At 36.4% G+C, this 18813-nt stretch overlaps 1 protein-coding gene across 1 annotated transcript in view; it reads right to left on the reverse strand.

The window, feature by feature from the left end:
- Positions 1 to 18813, reverse strand: part of PDE11A (phosphodiesterase 11A) — a 128164-nt gene that overhangs the window by 59948 nt on the left and 49403 nt on the right. Inside the window, exons 4-10 of the mRNA XM_051787836.1 lie at positions 17842 to 17982; positions 13902 to 13966; positions 9756 to 9888; positions 7258 to 7333; positions 5799 to 5866; positions 5349 to 5441; positions 2065 to 2115 (exon numbers count right to left, since the gene is read on the reverse strand). Coding sequence (XP_051643796.1) covers positions 2065 to 2115; positions 5349 to 5441; positions 5799 to 5866; positions 7258 to 7333; positions 9756 to 9888; positions 13902 to 13966; positions 17842 to 17982 — 627 coding nt within the window. The remainder of the gene's footprint in view (positions 1 to 2064; positions 2116 to 5348; positions 5442 to 5798; positions 5867 to 7257; positions 7334 to 9755; positions 9889 to 13901; positions 13967 to 17841; positions 17983 to 18813) is intronic.

An 18813-nucleotide genomic window follows, 5' to 3' on the forward strand; every position in this document is an offset into this window, starting at 1 on the left:
GCTGCCAGAGCTCTGCAAGTGGGGAGATGGGAGTAATTTCATCCCACAGATGGATGGCCCTCTCTGGGGATGAGCTTGTCACAGGCCCACAAGACGTGCTGGTCATCTCTGGGTTTTTGTTCTTTTTATTTGCTTAGATCCAGTGGTGTGAAGCATTAACAAAGACTACCTGGGTCTCATTTTGTCAGGAGCTGAAACTGAGACAACGATATAGGAAAGGGAAAATTTTTCTGAAAAAATGGCTTAGCTTAGTTTAAGGATAGCTTGGTTATATTGCTTATTTTCTCATCTATGTTCTTTATTAAAAATTGTATCTTTTGGAGTTATTAATGAATGAATGCTTTTCACTTCCTTTTACCTTATCATTACCATTAAATGGATAGTTGCATGCCTTCAAGGTAAATGAATAATGACAAGACATTTCTTAGTTGGAGACTGGCATATCTATTAATGAAGTCACCTGGGAAAACAAGTAGAATAGCTTTTCATCACACTAGCATCTAAGTCCAAAGAGTAATATAGCAGGCTGCTATTTCAACTACATAGACCATGAAGGAGAATGTCTTTCAATGGCTGACAGCACTCAAGAAGGATGGCCTTCTGGTGTGTACAAAGATACTGGTGGAATCCTGACAGTCATAGAAACGATATTACAGGTGCTTATTCTAAGGTAAATGAAAATACAAAACAAAATAAAAAAACTGAATAGTCCTCTATCCCTTTCTTTCCTCTCTCTCAACGGTGTTCAGTGTTCTTTTTGCCAAACACAGAATACAACTTATGCACACAAAAGTGTTTTCCCCTGGCTGCAGTGCTGGGTTCCAGTAATAATTCAGTAATCTAATCTTCAGCTTACAAAAGCCTGGGTAACTGCACCAGTAACTACAATGGAGGGAGCATATTACACTCTTATCACCAGGTGTCGATACAGTCTTAAGGCACAGCCATCATTTGGGTAATAATTTACAAACTAATTAACTAGCAAGAGCTGCCCTTCCTCAGCCCAGGTAACTCCTCAGTATCAGCTCTGTGAAGTCACCCATGTCTTCCCCCTGCCACCAGTCATCCCCGTGGTGCAGAGAGCAGGTTCCAGCCTGACAGCCAAGTGTGAAAATAATGACCCAACAGCTATTTTTCAGTCAGACAGGTGCCAGGGTGCTAGAGCAGGGAATGCCAGCACTGTGGGGTCACAACAGTCCAGATCTCCTGCCCAGACCTCACTACAGTCTCTGATGCACTTTATGTACAGGAAACCAACACTGATACACTCCACAAGAGCCTCCCAAACAGTTTTGAGGAGCTCTCTACAACATTGCCTCCTCATAGCCAAGGGAAGTGTCAACCCCACGTGTTTCCTCAAGCAGAAGAAGACCAACTAAGTCTATCACAAAAGCAGCTCTGCAGTGCTGCCAGCGATGGAAGAGCAAGGTCACTGCTCCCCCTACTTTCTATCCCGTGGCAAGGCAAGGGATGGCAATTACATGTTCAGAGAGAACATGTTCTCTCTGAACATGTAATTATTGGTCCCTAGCAATGCTACATTCAGAACACATCACTTTAACATTCTGCCCAGGGCACTTACAGAAGTTAAGGGATTCCTCACCTTCCCACCCAGCCTTGTGAGCCTACACACAATCTTGACAGTCAATGCTCTGCTTTTTCAGTAGACACAGAACAGCTTCCACACTATAAGCACATAAAGTCTCAAGTCCCTCTTATTTTCTCTAGTCTCTTCCTCATCTCCTACATGGTATGACTTCCCTATGGTGGTCCATGCTGAGGAGGCCACCAAACTACAATGACACGCAGTTCCAGCAGCAGTTCAACCAGCTCAATGGAACTTTGGTGGGCCACTGTGCACCCACCACTGCAGGTCTTTATCCTTTGAAAGATTTATTTTTTTTCCACCTTTCCTGCTTAGCAGTCTAACATGTGATACATCCTTTATAAATCATTGTTAATTAAGATTTTCTGCTTTTGATGTAAAAATTTTCTCTCAGATAATCCACACCCATTTTAATTTATTTTTATATTTTCAAAAATAACTAAAAACTCAAATCTTACCTTAAATTTATCAACTTCTGCCTTCGAACATGTTGCATGGTAAGACAACACCTGCCCCAGAAGAAAAGAGAAAAAGCAGTTTTGTACACTTGACAAATAGAACTATCGGGGCTCTGTACTACAGTCTAATCAATTATGTTTAAAGCAAATTTAATTAATATTTGTACGTAGTAATTCAGTTCTGAATGGCAGCACATAATAGCTAATTGCAGGTTATGAGGCATGCATTTGGCATTTATGTTGCAGGGAATTTTATAGAGAATCATGGACAATAAGTAATTTAATATTACAAGGATTCCTACATTGTTCTCCTGGAGTTCTACAATCAGAAGGAAAAGAATTTAATGTAAAACTCACAGTAGACTTACAGAACTTAAAAAATGTCTTTTGCTGTAATGCCTGTGCACATCACTGCACCTCTGTGCTACACCTGACATTCTTTTCAATACCCTTCTGGAGATGACAGCATCAAACAAAATGCACAAAGTACTGCAAACCTCCTCTCATTACCTATTAGTATTCATCCATTTATATGGAATACGTTCTATCTTATGTGACAACATTAACATTGAACAAGCACTCCAGAAGGTGGAAGAGCCAGTCTGTGTACGGGACTCACCAGTACTGACTATGCATGGGACAAGGTCCTGGTCCATGGGGGACCTCACAGAGCCAGAGCACTCCTGGCCAGGACAGGTCCTCCTCACCACACAGCAACACCCAATCTGCTTTATGTGCCAAAGCTTTGATGTATGCTTCTCATTTTGAAATAATTTTCATCTATGAATGTCAAAGACCCTTGACTTATAATACCTTGTGGCAATAAGTCCCAAGATGTAGTTACTCTTATCAGTTTTAGAGATGTCACCTTTTACAGTAACAGGAATTCATTCCTGCACTATAAAAGAATAAATAACAAACACCAATTCATTTTTTCTGTCCCACATTTTTACTTTCTATAACTACACATCATGTCCTTTCTCAAGTAGTATCTATTTTTCTCTCCAATTGTATTGTAACTATACTCAGAAATTGTTAAAATTAGTAAAATTATGTCTTCTGCTATGATAGATTACACTTAATACCAAAATTCTCGTCAAGTTTCTCCTTTATCTGCATTCATTATATCCCTCTAGATTTTTACAGTCTTCCTTAATATTTATTATTCTAATCTTCTAATCATTTGCAAATTTTGTATCCTTAATACAAAAAAAACATTTAGCCTGGTTTTGAATTATATGGTATACTCCTGTAAACTGTCCCCACCATTTATTTAAGTTTTGGTCTTCTATTTATTAGTCAGTCTTATGAGAATACTCTATAAAAACCTGTAGCAGTATATCTGGATAAGAATCTTATTATGGTATATATCAAATTGATTTATTTTACATCTGATATCAATGTCATTTTCAAGTGCCATTCATTGCCATTCTCGCTAAATACATAAATACTAATGAAGTATTCTATTACAGTAAAATGGATTCACAGTCCTTCAGCTCATACCATTCTACTGTTAAACACTTTTCTGCTCTCTTCCATCACTTCATACAAATATTATCAAGCACTGTTGCTCATTTATAGAAAGAATTACTCTTTATTAAGGAATAGTGGCCATTTATCAAACCTCTACTCTCCATGTAAGCTATATGGTTACTAGTCTTTTTTAGATCTAAGAAAGAAGCTGTATTTTAAACCAAAAAAAATTAATTTTCTTTTCTTTCAGTAGCAAATAACAAGTGTCTACGTCAACTTTCATCCCTATGTATCTGAGTGTGATATCTGGCACTGCCTGTTTTTCTTGCCAGGAGGAGTATTCATTCTAAGGTGTCATATTGCACAAATATCTGGGACATATGAAGGCTTATACTAATTCATGACTATATAATTTAAAGAATAAGGGATCTTGCAGGAGGCCTGGTAAGGTCTCTTTTCCTCCTAAATGAATACATATAGAGGAAAAATAAATAAAGCCACTTATGTTTATGAAGTTTTCTAACACAAAGAGTGTTAGACTTCAAAAAGTCTTAATATGCCTGTGTCGACCACATGATAGAACTTCTATACACAGATTAATATTTCCAACCCTAAAGCAGAGGAAAAAAAGACTCTTCATAGCAATCCAGTTTAGTTTTTGTTTTACTGGAGAAATACTCAAATCTATTTTTGTGGTTCTTATTGTAATGATGGGTACTGTATAAATTCAAAGGAGGTACACAGTTAAAGGGTGCACACGTCAGGGATTACAGAATATGCTGAGTCCAGCTTTTAAACCTGCACAGGATCATCCCCAAGAGTCACCAGATGATTTTCTTCACTTAGCACATGTGGAATTTGAAACGATACTGAAATCTTAGCAAAGTTACCCTTTCATCAGGGAATGTTTTAAGATTAATTGGTCTTGCCTGATGCTTTTTAAAAGATATGAAATTTAATTCAAGCTGTTCTTAATTATTATTTTAGTAGAAGTAATGCAAATTTGTAAAGCTATCCTCAAAACTCCAAGCTTTGTTCTTGCCAAGATTATTATTAATATGATTACAATTAAAATCTCCAGACACATGACAGAGAATAGTGCTGTATTGTTGAATCTGCTTATAGAAGTTGAAATAATCATTTTTTTTTTAAATGTTCTGCATTTTAGAATTTACTTCATGGGAGCTGGTAGGTATCATTAACTGGGGGGGAGCTGAAACAGGAAGAGCAATAAGCAAAAAAATAGAAAGCTTTCCATCCATTTAGCTCCTCTATAAGTATTTTACAGAAAGACATAATGTGTTGGAATGCCAGGACCTTGCATTATGTATTGGCCTTGGCCCACAGCAGAGCTCTTACTGAGCAGTCACCCATCCTGCTTTGACTCTGTTCTAGCAAGACATACATCTGATAGGGGATCAGCAGATGTTACTTTTGATACTAAAAATCCTACTGACAAGGAAATACATATAACAGGTAGATTAATTCCTACACTTATATCTCTAAGAAACTAGATTCTCCACCACCACTGTTGCACCCTCTAATGTAAAAAGCAGAGGCATCCAATGAGATATCCAGGTTCAAAATTACTGAAGCTGTGCATGCGCTCTACAGCTAAGTGCACCTTGAGAAAGTTTCCTTTCGGCATTACCTTAATAAGACAACCCAAAGTGCAGGGATGTAGATACACAAAATTATTCTACCTACTAAATAAATATATAAATAAATAACTGAATAAGTTCAGAAGCAGTAGGCTCCTTTACATGTGATACTTAGGAGTAAGAACAGGTGTCATGAAGATGTACACGTACGTCAAGAGCCACAGACTGTTTCGCCCAGGATTTCTTCACTTGGTCATACATAATTGTGTTGTTGATACCCAGGCCACAAAAAATAACAAAAGCCTAAAATTAAAAAAGAGAAAAAAGAAAAGAAAGTAAATTATAAATCAGTTATAATACAAACACAAAGATGAGTGCTGGCTTAATTATTAAAAGAAATTGCTTGGAAATATTAGGAATAATCATGCTTAGACAGGTTATCTTAAGAATGCAGGTAAGTGACTGGCCTCCAGGTAAGAGAGATCAGATGCCAAAAACTTGTTTTAGTTAGGATACAACCTTATTAAGTGAGGAGTTCTGAGAATTAATATCAAACCGCAAATATAGACAACATATTCTTTCCCCCCTCCCTAGCATTACTCAGAAATAACAAATCCTGCTGAAAAGTATGTTAATGCTAAGAAACTAAATGCCTCTTACTTCAAACAGTCGCTGGTCAGCATCATCAAAGGATTTCCCATCGAGCCTGTTCAACACTTGAGCTACCCCTTTAGAAAGAGTTAATATGAATTAATTCTCAGAGTGTTTTATTCATTGGTAAAAAGTAAAATACATATTTCAAACTGAAAAGTAAAATTGCAAATATTTCTTCTGAAAATCATTAAACAGACATAAACATGCAAAAGTCTGATTGTACTGATACCAGTACTCAGTTTACTTTCAATTGTTATTCTTTACTCCCTATGTTAAAATACTGCAAATCTATAAGTCACTCACAGTGCTTTTCACAAAAGGTTAAAGATCTGCTTGAGTAAGAACTTGAGCACTTTGCTAACAACAATCACGTAAGTTGTCCTAGCAATTTGGAGTTAGCAGTAGAATGTGCTGAATTAGTACCTTCATTCTTAAAATCTTGGTTGGTTTAGCATCACCTGGGTATATAAGTCCTTTTTCACTCATGACTGATCCATTAATTAACTGGACCAATGAAAAAAATGCATTTTCCTTAAACCACTTGAAAAACTGTTCAAAGCTCTTGTCTGTATCTGAAGTAATACTGATTTCTACTGCAACAAACCATTTCTATTTCATTTAGCTACAACATGCCCTTAGAAAAATCCTTTAAGAGTCATCAGCAGTCAAGGAATCAGATTCTTTCTACTTCTTTAAGATAATGCACACTTCACAGCAGCAACAAGCTGTATTTTTAAGACTCAATCCCCACATCATCTCTACTAAAGAAGCTCAAATATCCTGCCTTCACCGATGCACTACTGAAAGCCACAACACAGGGATCTAACTCTTGTGCTGATAATTTAAATTGCTATGGCTTTGACGTCAGTTCTACTGTGGAAAGTTAGCAGAGGAATCTGGCATTGTTATTTACAAACAGCACCTTTTTTTTGTGCCAAAAGTAGGCAATAACACAGGGCCAACCGCAGGTGTAGCATAGCTGGGAAGCCTCCTACCAAACATTCAATAAAACCCTGTCATATCCTGATCCGGCAAACACCACTGCAACAGGCAACTCTGACAGCTGCCACAGCCCCCCCAGTAAGTTTTCCCTGTATATCATTAGAGGGAAATGACCATTTTCTTGATGCAGAAACAGTTGCCTGAGTTGTGTACTAAAGAGGGAGACCCGAGAAAGACATCAAACATTTTTTACTAGGATTCTTAGAACTTTTGTTTTCATCACATTAGTTTTAATGTTTCAGTTCAATATATAACTTAACAGTGACACAACTGGAAAGCTGAAAAAGTCCATGCAGTATCCAAGACAAAACATCCCTTCTTGGATGTACACTCAGCATGCATCCCAGATACCATAACTTAATAATATTCAGCCGTGAAAAAGAAGAGAAGGAACACAGAATTAAAAAGACAGAACGAAATTTACATTAGCACAAAAGTTATGCATCTATGAGGAAGGTCTTACCAATTATTTGGTGGGTGCTGTTCCATATAGGAACACACAGAACGGATCTTATGTGAAAGCCAGAAATTTGGTCAGCCTGAAATGTAGAAATGAGAGCTTCCATTAGTGGTAGGTACCATTTGCAGCCTTTTAAATCATAGTAATAGAAATGTCCAGGAGTAAGAGTAAGTATATGTTTAAAAATGTCATTCCGTATGGATTGGCTCTCACTCAGAAAAAATTCTGCTGAAACCTCATTCACAGTAACAAAAGGTCATAAGGGTTATTCTAAAAATTGCCAAAGAAAATATAAACATTGGCATCTTTGACACACAAAGCTTATACTATTTGAGTGTGATTTGGCACTGAAGACAAATTGCAATTGAGGCAATATCCAGACAAATCCTGGATTACTTACACTGGTGGTTTAATGGAGACAACTTCCACTGAACAAGTGTGCCTTAGAAATACTGTTCCCAAGTGTCAAACTGAAATTGGACTTATCAACACAGCTGTAAAAGGAGGCTCACAGGAAATATGCATTTTCAAGAGTAGGTGGGGAATTGTGCAGAAGTGTAAGTTAGTAAGAAATGGAAGGATGGTGTAAAAACCAATATTTGAGATAACTGCTCCTTTTGTTCTGATGACAATTTACTGCCTCATTTATTGTTTTCTATCTAATACAGTATACAACTTCAGAATTTATCATGTGTCACTGATTCCCTCTCTTCTACAGTTAATAAGCTTTATTCCATAGTGTCACTGCTGCAAAATCCAATGAATCGGAAATATTTTTTACAAGATTAGAGTAAGAATGACATGAGCCCTCCTGCAGAAGATCAGGAGATGTTCTCTTACTAAAACTGCCAGTGCTACAGGCAATCTGTAATAAAAGGAAAGTAAAAGACCAGCAATAATTCATATACTGGAAGCATGAGGGGATCACTGTGATCTCCTAACTAGCAAAAGATATAACTCAGGTTTTAACAGGATTTCTGCTTATTATACATACTCAGAACTCATCACTGAAATCAGTGACACCTAAAATCCACAGAAGCAGGGGAACAATTGTTACAGATATATGCCTTAAAATGAACTCAAAAATACTTTGGCATTAAGTTCTTGGTGAATGAGTTGAAAGTTGAGCATAAACATTTGAAAATGACAATTAGTGTTCTGAAAAAAAATAGTGTTTTCAACAGAAGCAGAGAACAGAACATCTGTTCAAAACTACAAATGTTTGTATGTATGATTCCACCTAAGTCATAAGGGATACTATTTTCCTCCTACTACACTTGACTATAGAAATAATTGAATGCAAAACCTGACTTTAAGAATTAAATTTTCACAGGAACCCATCAAAAGAAAATAATTGTTGCCCTTTGTATTGTTTTCTTTTTCTCTACATAAATTGGGCAGTGTCTCTAGCTTGGAAAGGACTGTGAAACAAATAAGAGACAGCTGAATTATTCAGGACATGATATAATAAAAGTACAACTGCAAACATCAAGAATTGACATGCTTTATGCTAGCGTGTCTAAAAACCCCAGGCATTAATTGTATTTTTAGAAATTCTGAACGTATTAGCATCAACATAGATTTCTTGTAGTTTTTTACAGCAGGCCCCTTTTATTTTTCTTATTTCAAAAAACTCTGTGGGTTTGAGAGATAATCCCTTTAATGATGCATGGAATAAAACTCGAACCAAGCCAACTCTCAACATGAAACACTTCCAAGCACACTTATTGTAGTAATATAGTTTGGGAAGCTTTCTGACCAAGGCTGTCCACTGATTAATGTGCTGCCCAACTGCTGGCTAAGTCCTCCATAGTAATACTGTTTCACTGGACAGAATTCAGTGAAGATTTTGTCCTTCTATATGCCTCTAACATTTATTTAGATGTTAAGTATACACATAGACTTTTATCTGCAGCTACGGCTTTCTAACTGAGGCTGAAATGAATAAAACACACAAACAACACAATAAGATACCTTAAGATACACAAACAACTCTTATTGAAAGCGATATGTATCTGGAAGAAATAACTAATCCAATGTGTATTTGAGCAAATTAAAAGGTTAATTGGCTAAGTTAAATCACAAACAACATTTCTGCCTTGATATCAGTTCTATTTACAACCAGTGTGTACAGCCCCTGTGACCCCAACAGCTAACACTGATGGTGGTGCTACACTGAACATCAATAAATTTTCAGCAATAAAATCAGTTTGCATAAATATCAAAGCACATGATAGATGAAGTTATCACTTATAAATAGGAATAAAAAGAATGATGGACAAAGTAACTGCCTAAAGTCATACAATAATTCAGTGATCTGTGTCTACTGTGTAAAGCCATGTCAATACCAGAAAGACCATCAGGAGCACATACTGGTTAGGAAAAAAATTCAAAATAAATATTTACATGTTTTAGAGCTACTTGGATATAATGACAAAATTTTTATATAAGTTGCAATGCCAAAAAGATAACATATATTTACATTTCTAAAAATCTCTTACTTCAGCATCAAAGCGAGGATCCTGATAGGCATCACTGATATTCACTGGGAGACCTGTGGAAGCGACGAGTTCAGCAATGCTATTATTTATTAGCCAGTCAGAATAAGATGATTTTTCCACACTGTCTTTGAAACTATCAAAATGCAGAGCAAGGGAAAAGAAGAATACAATCAGTGTTACTTGCAAGTCCAGCATGTCTTACATGCATATTCATAGGAAAGGCAGAACCATTCGCAATTTTTAAGTTACCAAGAATTAACTGTGGAACAGTAATTTGGTATTTACTGAAATGATACCTCAAAAATTCCCTTCTTTACATAACTCCTTCTATTGAAAATAGCATCAGCATCCCAAGTAAGTAAAATATATGATAAATATATGCATTTACCTATGAATCCAGTGTGGATTATGTTCCAGGTTTCTGTGGGATATAGGTCTGCCCACCTAAAGCTCTAAATAATATTTAGAACAGTTCTAAATAATATCAGGGTATTTTTAATTTTTAGTTCTAATAATTTTCCTGTCAAAATGCCTTTTTTTTTTCTTTTTTTTTTCTTTTGGTCTGAAATGACAGACCTGAATGGCTGAAGAAGGGATCATGAAATTAGTCTTAAAATCAATACTTCAAGTATGTTGCAGCAGGTGGATCCAAGCAGTCACACAATACGTGAAGGTTTCCTTTTTTTTTTTTTACTTGGTTCAGCTTCTGCCACAACTACTGAGGGTTTAGAGAGCTATCACTAAATGAGCATAAGACATGAATTATGGGCTCAAAATTCATCACACTCCACTGCAGCTTCTCCAGAAAACCCAGTATCTACACAGACCTTAAAGTCCTCTCCCTATACCCCATCCAATCAGCAGGAAAGTTCTCACTGACCTATTGCAGGCAGGTTTTTGACATTTGTAAGGTCTAGCTATTCATATGTGAATAAACAAATGCATGTTGTCTTAGTTTTGAGAAGAAAATTGATTAATTTTAAACACATGAGAAATATTACTTAGAAAAAAGCAATGAAGAAGCTATGGAGAAGAGTACAGTAGCTTGAAGCTTCGAAGTAATGCACATGAACGAAAGAAGGATGCACAGTAAAATCCTTGAAAGAGTCAATCAAAATAAAAGGATTGACTTTGTCAACTGCATTGATTCTCTGGAGACTAATTCAACTACGTCACTCATCTGAAAGAAAACTTAATATTCTTAAAAGACTATAAATAAAGGTAATAATAATGATTTACACAAATCTAAGTGTATCAACTTTCATTTGGGATAAGAATTTTGAGTGACTATAATAAATGTTATGTGTATACTTTGACATGAGCTTTTACATATATATTATATAAGGGGTTTTGAGTTAAGTAAAAGAGTCACCTTCATAATTCAAAATTTATTTCAGGACATCAATACATGAGAAGTAAAAAATCGTTAAGTATAAGAATCTAATTTCAAATGCATAGTTCTCAGTTCATAACTTAAAAATCTGAATGGTATTATCGCTATATTAATATAAGACACATAAGTCAGGACTGCCTCATGGGCATCAGGCACTTTAAGCAGCAAATGAATTCAAGTCAAATAAACAAGCTAAAATTGATGAAAAAGTTTTAAAAGTAGGTTTTATTACATTGTCTCCATTCCTAACAAGTGCTTTACACCGATACTTTGGAAGAGAGGCACAACATTCCAGGGACAGCGGTGGTGAAATATCAGTAGAGGGATTTTAGCAATTCCTCTGTACCAGCCCAAATGGGAAGGAGCACTGATATTTTTGCCCACACAACACATACTCTGGCCCAGGCAAATGACGTGTCCACTACCAGTGGGACTCAGGTTAGAGAACTGTAATCTCAGCTACCTGCTAAAATGTAATCCCATCTGTGAAAATGGCTGCTTCTGTGCAGGGAAAACACAGTCCACAGCACATTCCATCAGGCTCATCTTCATCTAGAATATATCAGAACTTAAACCTCAAGACTTCTAAGTTTTATGTATTATTTTTTCAAAGATTTAGGAGACTTGGCAAATCTGTACTTCAAGAACAAAATCACTGTCAAAAACAGGCATCAGTGTGCCATTGTGCATAATAAACAAACTTGATTATGGTATGATGGAAAATTGCAAAATGAACAGATAAATTCAAGCGTGGTATTGCAAGGTATTTCTTTACAACTAACAGCAAAGAAAAAAGCTCTGAGTATTTATTATAATATTTAGGAATTAAACAGGTGAGCCGCTATCAGGCATATGTAAGAAATGCAAAAAAAAAGCCAACTTCTTTTTCAACTCTGTGAGAAAGTTGTATTGTCCTAGGAGTTTCTCTCTCATTCAGGTAAAACTTATAACTAGAACTGTTCTCAGCCTACAGTTTCTTTGAATTTCCATTAAAATTTCAAATGAAAAATATTTATCCTAACTGCTGTAATGATGAAGAAATTCATCTTGCCATTTTTTTTTCCACATGTGAAGTCTCATGACTATATTCAGTTACAGCTGCAGAACATAGAATGAAAAGGGCAAAACTCACTAGAAAAATACTCAAATGTCAAGAGCTCACGGCATTGTTCTGTATCCTAAATAACCTTTATTTTCCCACTACAGTGCCAGTAACTCAAGCTGTGCCTGTGGTAGATCCAAATGTGATGTCATATCTACCAGTCTAACCTTGGTCATTGTAAAACCAACTTCACCGTTCACTGGATAAAAAAAACCAAGAAAAAGCAATACATCTTTATATTAAGATACACAGAAATATACCTTTATAAGTCTTATAAAGACTAGCTACTAGGTTGCATGTGTTTATTCGTGTCTTGGACTAAAGTTAAAATAATCTTGACTACATGTGGAGCAGGCTACTACAAACTGCTTTGTGGAAACATGCTAATATAACTATGGTAACAAGAAACGAGCCAGCTTGGTTATCTTGACACCACTCTACATTGTTTTGACTAATCTGGCTACAGATCAAGTTGGAGAAAAACAGGAATAACAACCACATCCCTTGATTCATACTCCTGTCCCCGAACAAAAGAAATGTATTTTCACCCCCTAGGAAAGACCAACTGCTACTCTGAAACTCTTTCAAAAGCAGCAACTTGTGATTCTCAGATGAATCACAGATTATTTATTCATATTTCAATCTTCCTGTTTCTTATCACTTGTTTTCGATTTGCCTCACCATTCCCATATCTGAAGTAGTGGACAGGACATGAGAGAGATCTAGTCTCTACCCATCTTTCTATGTGGCCCTGGACTCTGCTGTCAGTTTGCACATCTTAAAAACAACACTACCCATCTTTTTAATGCTGCAAGATCAATCCATGAGAAGGTTTATAACAAGCATTTGATATGGAGAATTCTCATTCAGAATCAGTATGAATTAATTTGCATAAAATGCATTATATTTTACATTATATGATTATCATATTTGCAAAATATGATAAACACTGAGCCCTGAAAGATGGAACAAAGCTCACAAGAGCCCTCAATCTTCCTCCCCTCACTAGGTATGTAGGGCATTTTATGTGAACTGTTACCATTGGTATCATCTCATAGGAATTAATATAGCAACCCTACATGAAGAAAAAGCTTTTTCTCTTACTACTTAAAATTAGCCTTTTATAAATGTTTACACAGATCCTAGTAAGCAAAACATATACTTCCGTTTTGACTGGGCTCCCAAATGAGATTTAGTCACACAAACACAGTTTCTAGGAAATATATATGCTCTGAGGTTTCTAGGCTTTCCAACTTGACAAGAGCAGAAATAAAATTTTACTGGAAACATTTCAACACACTGTACAGAGGCATTTTGTAAGAGATCTAAAGTAATTCTGTAATTTTTAATTCAGCATTAACCATGCAAAACAATATGTGTGTTATCCACAAGTTCAACAATAAAAAGTCAGTTTTTTTCCTGGCTTCTTACCTGAGACATGCACATATATATAAATATAGGCACATATATTTATTCAAGCAAGTCTCCATTTGAAGCAAGCAGGAGTCTTGTCTGAGTAAAAACTGTAGGCTCACACTCTTCAATCAAATCTACCCAAAGTTCCATCAGCAAATAAAAGCTTGGTGAAGAAAAATTTAAAACTTTGCGAAAAAGAAAGTAATCCATAACCACAGAAGACGTGAGCACTAACCTGTTGTCAGTATCAGCGCTGCATTTTGGAGATAACAACTCAAAGGATTTTGTAAATTTCACCACCTGTCACAAAAAAAGTAACTTAAGATTGTTATTAAGATTAATATCTAAGAAAACAGTAATGTGAGGTTCCTATATTTAAGCTGTATTTTTATCAAATGGTCTTAGAGTAAAAATACAATCTGTATTTCTCCAATGGAGACTTCATGTTCAAAATACACACTGTGCACAGTTTACTAACAAACAATATAAAACCAAATCATATCTTTCAATTCCAGGAAACTATCTTCTAAAACAGGATATGCTTCCCTTTAAAGGCTTTCAGAATGTGAGTTATGGAGCTTTACCCAAAATTCACTTGTTTTATATAGGAAAATATACATTTGCATTACTAATTGCAACTAATTGCACTTGAACATACGTGCCAACAGCACCTATATGAAACATTTTAAGAGTGGCTAACATGGCACAGAACAGAGGTCATGTTTTCGGATGAGTCCCCAACTTTGCTTCAGTTCTGTATCGTAAAAGCTTTTTGCACAATGTACAAATGACAACATTTTAGACATGGTTTAATATTGAGTTACTCTATGGAGATTTATTTTGATATGTAGGTTAAGCCTCCAAAATGGGGGAAAATCAGGAAAATAACTGTTTTGCTACTTCTAAAAATTACCAAATGGGTGGCAAGATGCTATTCTCCTACTCCAAATTAACCTAAGATTTATGACCATTTCGAAAAAGTTTAGACTTTTTGACCACATTTCATAATTTGGTCTAGAGGAATGAGAACTCATTGCTTATCGTTTGAGAAAAAAACCCCCAAGGTCAAAGGCAGAAATAGTACCAAGAGCAGAAAAATGAACTGAACAGTCACTCAGAAGTCACTAACACAATGCACTGTTCAGTGGAAAATAAAAATCATATTATACTTGTAAACACAGTGACATTTCATAGGAATGGAGTAGAACTGTCTGCTGCAGTTATAAGATTGGGGGTGGAGGGGCAGGAGAATTTAGAAAGAAAAAATAAACTAAAAGCGTTAAAATTCTATAGCAGAGAATATATAAGTGAAATACAAACCTTGATTTTGCTTTTATGAAAGCTAGTATAATTTAGGGCAAGCTCCACTGCAATTACTTCATTTCTATTAACTTAAATGAAATGAGAATCATATCTTTCCTCCAAGGAAAAGGAATGGGTTTTTTTTCTGCCATACAAACAAACTTATGAGTCTGTCTCTGATAATCATTTAGACTTGTCACAGCCCAGCAACAAATAATCAGCTGCAGAGTCAGTGAATCCAATAATTCTTGGGTAGAAAAAAAATTATATTATGAACAATGTTTTTATTCTTCAACTACTTCTCAAATCAGTAGAAAGGAGGACAGTTTGTGCTGAATAGTTTGAAATCACTGGAGGGAGCTACCAATATGAAGGCAGCCACTTATTTTACTACTAATAACAATACTCATAAAAAAGTTAGGCATTTTTAAAGAGACTTTCGTACCCTATAAATATCAGTACTGCAAAGTCTCAGTGAAAGCCCCTGCCAAAACATCTCTCTGTTCAACTTAACAGAGCTCTGCAATGAAATAATTATTCACTGGTCAAGTGGACAGGGCAATTGCAAAAAACCAAACCTACTTCAGTAATGCTGAAATTTGTGTTTTCATTTCATCTGCTCAATGTAAAAGCTTATTCCTATCACTAGAACATGACTATCTCAGCATTTGTATACAAATGTGTCTTTTCCAATGGATTTTGTGTTACAAGAGGACTTATCTTTTAACAGCATTTTCATTATTTAGGAACTGAAACTAGTTCTCATTATTCATTTTGCAAAGTAGTAAAGAAACTTGTTAAAAGGGGCAAACACAGCTATTCCCAAACAGACCCCTGCCAACCTAAAGTGAGCAGAAAATTTCCAGGAAGGAAAAAATCCCACTGGCCACCAAAAGTAGCTGAGAAAACTCCCTGTGTTGCAGGTTCAGCCCTCACTGTCTTGCTGTTCTTCCACACTGAAGAACTGGATTCCACAAAATTATATTAATGAGACAAGTTCAGAAGCTGATTACTGTGAAGACACTTATTAGACTGCTGTAAACCCTGCTGAGTTGCTGAATACACAGGATCTCAGTTAACAAAGTCTTGATGAGTTTATTTTTAGCTGTGATTTCTGAGTGGCCAGTAGTCTGACTGAAGATACAACATGTTTACATACTAGAATAGAAATTACTTATTTCAGTCTTTAACACTTCAACAACAGATGCAAAATTATGAACACCATAGCAATATCAACAAAGATACCTGATAATTACTTACTGGATGTTATGCAGAAAAGGTTAGTTGTAAAAATGAGCATTAAAGATTTGGTTGATGATGCAACTGTTTCTGGTTCTGAAACTGCTTGCAAGCACCACCCATTTGATAAGTCAATGGCCTGAAAGTGTTAGCAAGGTTATAAATGTAAATGAAGCTATAGACAGGATTTTTCTTTCCTTCTTGGGGCTATATCATAAAAGAAAGGAACTGAGCAAATAAATATTTGATAACAAATTAGGTAATTTTTCCTTTTTAAGCAGACCACAAGAGCAGCTTGCTTCTAAGCTAAGAAGTCATAGCTGCTCTGTAGTAAGCACTAATTCCATCACACAGACTGCTGAGAATCACAGAATATCAGCTGGATCACACACCAGTGATAGTTTGATCCATCAGCAGCTTACAGACATCCATTAAATGCCTTCAAGTGGCCATAAGGAATCACAAATGGTATCTTTCAGTTTCCATCTGAAAAAGTACCTATACTGGTTTTGGCTCAAGTGGCACTGATTTTCTTCGTAGTAGCCTGTAGTGATGATACGTTTTAGTTATGTGATGAAAACAGCATTTATAACACAGGGGTGTTTTACTGTTCAACAGTACTTACATAGTGTCAAGGCCTTCTCTGTTTCTCATTCTGCCACCCCAGGGAATACCTTGATGGGTGCACAATAGATTGGGATGATTCCAGCTAACTAAAGGGGTATCCCGTACAATGATACCATACAATGTCATGTTCACCAATAAATCTGAGGGAATTTTCCACTGCACATGATGAAGCCCTGCTTTCCTGGAAATGACACATCACCTGCTTGCTGACTGGAAGGATCATATGAATTCTTTATTTTGCTTTACTTGTGTATATAGCTCTTGCTTTACCTACTGAACCATTGGAGGTGGGAACGATGAAAACTCTGAGGACTGGAGGAGGAATTTTGAGGAAGAGGAGACCACGTGAAAACAAAACCCTTTTATGATGACTTAAACTAATTAAACTGTTGCACTTTGGGTTATGAATTTGTGTTCATGGTTAACTGTATTTTTCCCCACTTATTGTACCCCATTTTCTCTAAAAATCCCCTTTATCCCATATGTTCTTATGTCCTGTTATCTTATTGGTCAGTTATTGCTGCATTGCAGTATTTTCCTTATCCGGCCATCCCTTCCCTATGTGGTTTTTTTTAGCATGTTCTGCCCTTGCTCCTTCCCAGTTACACCACTTTTCTGGCAAGTTCTGCTCCTGCCCTATATAAGGCAGGAGCTGTGTTAATAAAGAGGCCATTTTGCACCAAACTCCCTGAGTGGCGAACCCTTCTTTCCCAGTGGGACCATCACTGAACTGTCTGTACCTCAACCCACAAGCTTTCACACTTCTAGCCTTCTAATTCTCTTCCCCATCCTACTGGGCTGTGTGGGACTTAGCTGCCTACTGGGATTAAAACATAACAGTGGTACTGATAAAGATTTGACCTGTACCTAACTCACATTCAGGAACAACATGCTGGAAGAATTCTTGCTGTCCAGTACTTATGACAGGCAACAGCTCCACTACAATAAAAGGAAGTGCTCCACCACTCAAATATTAGTCTTTCTACAGAATGTGCAGCTCCACTTACAGGTGATTCGATATCTTCCAGAAGTAACACTGAGCACCTTTCACACTTCAGCAGAGTCTGGGCCCGATGCATAATTTTCTTGACAATTTTCTCCAAGTCAGTCTGTTCCTCAAAGAGATCATTCACTACTTCCAGTAATGCCTGCATACAGGGACAGAAAACTCTTATATTGGCTGTACAAATTAATAAGTACGTGGAGCATTGCAAAGTGGACATTATCCCTGGGACTGATTTTAATATGAATGATCCATTGAAATCTTCATTCAAAAATGTTCTTAATGGTTATGGCAACAGTATTGGCGTGGGGGTAACTGAAGAAAGAAAGTATTTCTCAGTTCATAACTAGGTGCAATCCAACTCCTAGCAAACAGTGGCAATCTTTCAAACTATTTCATTTTGGTCCAAAAATGAAAAAATGGCTGCAATGCAATGAAGTATGGATTGAGTTACTTGATTTTCTATATCGAATTTGCTAGGGCATTTAAACTCCATTTTATTCTTTTATTACCCAATTTTCATGTTCAAAGCTGGAAAGGAAAAAAACCCACATCAATACTTCATATTCTAACAGCACTCTGATCCAGCCTTTACCACTAACATGTCTGTAAAATATAGTGTTTTAAAACTGAGGGCTTCCCCTCTCATTTCATCAACTTTAAAAAAAATAAGCCCTGTCCTTTCTTACCATGGATCAAAAGAAGTGTGCTTTTTCCTTTATTTTCATTTAGGGCACGGACACTAAAGAACATCAATACAGGTAAGCATATAAACTGGAGTGGTCTTAGCTCTTCTAACAAGGTGGTCATCAGCAAAATTGTGGTCACACTCACTGGAAGTTGCCACTGTTGAGGGCCAGTGTGATGGGAAAGGCAAAGTATGGACCTGTCCACCACTTAGTACTTGCCAACTAACTTCAGCCATGGACTAGGCAAAGCTAAAGACAACCAATAGGCTGGAATGCAATCATGTACG

Source organism: Manacus candei, unplaced genomic scaffold (genome assembly GCF_025592945.1).
Source record: "Manacus candei isolate 608988 ecotype Guabito, Panama unplaced genomic scaffold, ASM2559294v1 h1tg000023l, whole genome shotgun sequence".
In the NCBI taxonomy this organism is placed as follows: Eukaryota; Metazoa; Chordata; class Aves; order Passeriformes; family Pipridae; genus Manacus; species Manacus candei.